This window comes from Octopus bimaculoides, chromosome 3, assembly GCF_001194135.2.
Source record: "Octopus bimaculoides isolate UCB-OBI-ISO-001 chromosome 3, ASM119413v2, whole genome shotgun sequence".
NCBI classification, from domain to species: Eukaryota; Metazoa; Mollusca; class Cephalopoda; order Octopoda; family Octopodidae; genus Octopus; species Octopus bimaculoides.
In genome coordinates, this window is record NC_068983.1 from 100149207 (window position 1) to 100153095 (window position 3889).

Here is a 3889-nt window from a genome sequence, read left to right on the forward strand (position 1 = left end):
CGGCATCGATGCCACGACATCACAACTAGTGATCAGCTCTGCCACACTCAGCCAACTCACTTCACATACAGAACTTTTCCTATAGTGTACCAAAGAACTGGTATAATTGTTCACGTGTTATTGACTCTCTTTCTATCTGCTGTAATAACTCACATACATGTATCACTCACAAACACATTTTTCTTTGTATGACGGCCTGTCTTTGATTATGTTCTTATATGTCGCATTCACACTCTCACACAGACATACATCTTTAACGCCATAATAAATATCTCTGTTATTCATCTAATACGGTTGTGGTCTTTCATTACTGGTCATCTATGTTATCGTCGCATAACATATCAACTATATCATTACTGATATATTATTGTGTGTTCAACCGTGTGACCCGTTTAAATAAAAGGAGTCCTCTGTTTTTCCATTCGTCACCAGTTCTCCTTTTTGAGTTCGCACGGTCGTTTCCTTACAGAGCTGAAACCACGCTGTCAAGATTCAAGCAGAAAGCACATAACTTACAAAATAAAATTTTATTTCTGCAAAAGGATATCTTACAAATTGTTGTAGTTAGGACATCTAACATACAGAACAAATTCACACAACATCAGGAGGGTCTCAAAAAAAAAAAAAGCTAGAGAGCCGATTTGGTGATACAGGATTCAAAAACTGCACCAGCTGAAACAACTCACAACTACAGCTGAAAAACTAAAATATAAATCTATAGCATATTAATAGCAAATGCTCAATGAGTCATTTGCCAAGTCAGTTTATCGCAGTTTCAATGTAAAAGGCTCAGTCTTAGTAAAAGATAGCTCTATAAAAGATGAAGTTGAAGGCTACAGAAGATCTGTATGGGAAACCAGCGATCAATTCAATAAACAAGCTGTATGGCTAAAAGAACTGGAGCAGGATTGCTAAAAAGGCATCTTTCAGGGTGATAGCCTGTCGGTGTTGCTCTTCGTCCTCTCATTAAGCCCATTATCATACTTGCTCACAAAACATAATAACCATAGAAATGGATCCAGAAGTATCTTCCATTTTTTTTTCTTTATCGACCACATAAAAAATCAAGTGAACCTCATAACCTAATTTTCTGCAAACATCAGAATAGAATTTAGTGAGTTCAAATGTGCATTTGTAACAATAAAATGTGGAAAAGTTGTGCCCACCTTGAAAGTCTAATAACGAACGCCTTGACAATAGAACCTCTACAGTTAGATGACAATTATACACATCTCGGACAAAATGAAAATATCAGATATGATGGACTCATAAATAAGGAGAGGGCCAGAAATGAATACCACAGGTGGGTAATGGAAATATGGTCATCAGAACGCTCAGCTCACAATAAACATATTGCACACAATAAGTTTACAGTGACTGTCCTCATGCCTATGTTAGGTCTTCTGAATTTGTCACTACAAGAACTCAATGAGATAGATGTTCGAACCCGCAAGCTGCTCAGTGTTACAGGAAACTTTAACAGCTATAGAAATGTAGACAGGTTATACTTTCCACGCAAGAAGGTGGCCGTGGTTTGAAATCTGTACTAATGTCATATGAAGCTCGTATTGTGACACTGAAACAACAACTGCAGCATAGGAAAGAGACCAGTAACTATCTCGCCCAAGTTTCTAACCATGAAATCAACAACATAATTAGGATAGCTAAGGAACTTGAGGAAAGGTATGAAATAAGTGTTGGTACAAATCTCTCCTCAAGGAGCGTTGATATAATCTATTTATCTGAAGAACAGAATTTTAAAAAATGGTCCAGTTCATTGAGAAGATAGTACATGGGTACTTGGCACATAAAACACAAACCATTGAATGGAGTGATAATGTCGAAATCTTAGCATGGAGTACCGATAAGTTTATGACATCCCACCTCATTGACTACTTCCGGGCAATTCAAGAACAAGAGATCCCCACCTACAACACAAAAAGCAGAAGACGTTGACAGACAACAAATGAGGGCTATGCAAAACTAAGACTGAAGAATAGTCTAAAACAGGATTTTAAAAAACAGCTACAAACGAAGTTGACCATATTGAGATCGATGGGTCAAAAGAATATTGATGGAACTTATAGATTAAAACAGCTTTCAAGTCAAAACAAAACCAGTCAGATATTGTTGTGTCGGACCACAAGGAAAAAAAATTAGCTGCTCTCTGGACACCAATGTGGTTAGAAAAGTATAAGATAAAGAGGACATCTGTGGACAATTGATAATCATTCATTCCTACATATATGCATACATAAATACCCACCCACCCCTTTCGGTCATGAATGACTATAGGATTACTCCTAGAAAGTTCCCTTCCGATGCACAAGTCCGGGCAAGGTTGTTTATGGAAGACCAGCAGACGCCCATGCATACCAGCCTTCCCTCTCCACGCCACCGATGTTATCCACAAAAAAGGGAAATGCCGATACAGCTTGGCACCAGTGAAGTCGCAACTCATTTCTACAGCTGAGTGAAATAAAGTGTTTTGCTCAAGAACTCAACACACAGCCCGGTCCGGGAATCGAACACACTACTCGTGGTTGTGAGCCTGACACTCTAACCACTGAGCCACGTGTGTGTGTGTGTGTGTGTGTGTGTGTGTGTGTGTGTGTGTGAACTTTAAAAATATGGTCACAGAATTAATAATATAACAAATATGAAAGCGGTTATTGTATGGGCTAACTTGAAGATATTTCACCTTCTTGACACACTAAGACAATAACTATAATTTTATTCATTAATTATGGTCAGAATAAATTATTATAGAATTAATTGAAGTACTCTATTATACGTCACATTAAATTTAAAAAAGGAAAAAGTTGGACTTGTACCGTTGTTCGTATAAAGAGCTATTATTAGCATAAAATGCTGTTCACAGAAAGCTCCTTCTCGCTAAAAGCTGCCGGCGCAAGATAATTACAATAAGGTTATATGTGTTAAAATGGCTGACCTCGAGAATATGGAGAATATTGCGGAAGCAATAAGATTAACTCAAAAAATACGAGCCAGTGTTTCCCGAACGTTTTCAGATTTATCAAACGGCTTTCACAACTCGCAGGGAAATGAGAAAAAGTGTCTGAATGATCTTCAGAAGTCTTTATTAGCGATCAATAATGATTATAAGTATGTGGTTTGTTTTTGTTATTTTTTAACATGTGGTTTATATTGTTTTATTCGTCTAATATTCTTTTGTTTCAAAACATTTCTTGTTGCTGTATTAACTAAGACTTTCTAATCTGTTTCAAATACGATTTTTCTTTGGACTTTCATTATTTCATGAAAAATCTAAATGATTTTGAAATAGCGAATCCGTAAGGTTTTAAAAAATAGTATTACTTTGGTATAGACATTTTAATACTATAAGAAACTATGCAAAATTGTATTACACAGAATAAAATAATTCTACTTTCGTTGTTGGCTATTCAGTCTAATGGGAACGAGAAAGCCTTTGCTGAAATTATTTCCAGACTGATATTTCTCTGAATAATTCAATTTCATTCACTAAATTGATGGTGAACTTTTGATCAAAGGCATTCTGGATTCTATCACTCCTTCTGTCTTTAAAAGGTATGGATATGGACACACTCAAGAATTCATACGATTATGGAAAAACCAAAAAAAAATTTTTTGGTGCGTGATTTAAGGTCTATTTAGCTGTTATTTTTAGCATTCTCTCGACCACCTCATACCCTCCTCGTTTGTCAGTATCTTTCTCCTTATAAACACATTGACCCTAACCCTAACACTAGTTTTGTGAGATTTGGCTGTTATTTCTAGCATGTAAATAGCCTGCTTGGTGGGAGGGGGGGAATTTTTCAATTTTTTTTCAGAATCGGAATCTCCATAGCATAAAACGTTAGATTCCGTAAAAAAAATTAATAAATAA

The 3889-nt window shown here is 36.2% G+C and overlaps 1 protein-coding gene across 1 annotated transcript in view; it reads left to right on the forward strand.

Moving 5' to 3' along the window:
* The first annotated feature begins 2910 nt into the window (after positions 1-2910).
* Positions 2911-3889, forward strand: part of LOC106882650 (mediator of RNA polymerase II transcription subunit 27) — an 18954-nt gene continuing 17975 nt past the window's right edge. The window contains exon 1 of the mRNA XM_014933396.2: positions 2911-3126. Within this exon, the coding sequence (XP_014788882.1) occupies positions 2945-3126 (182 nt within the window). The 5' untranslated portion in view covers positions 2911-2944. The remainder of the gene's footprint in view (positions 3127-3889) is intronic.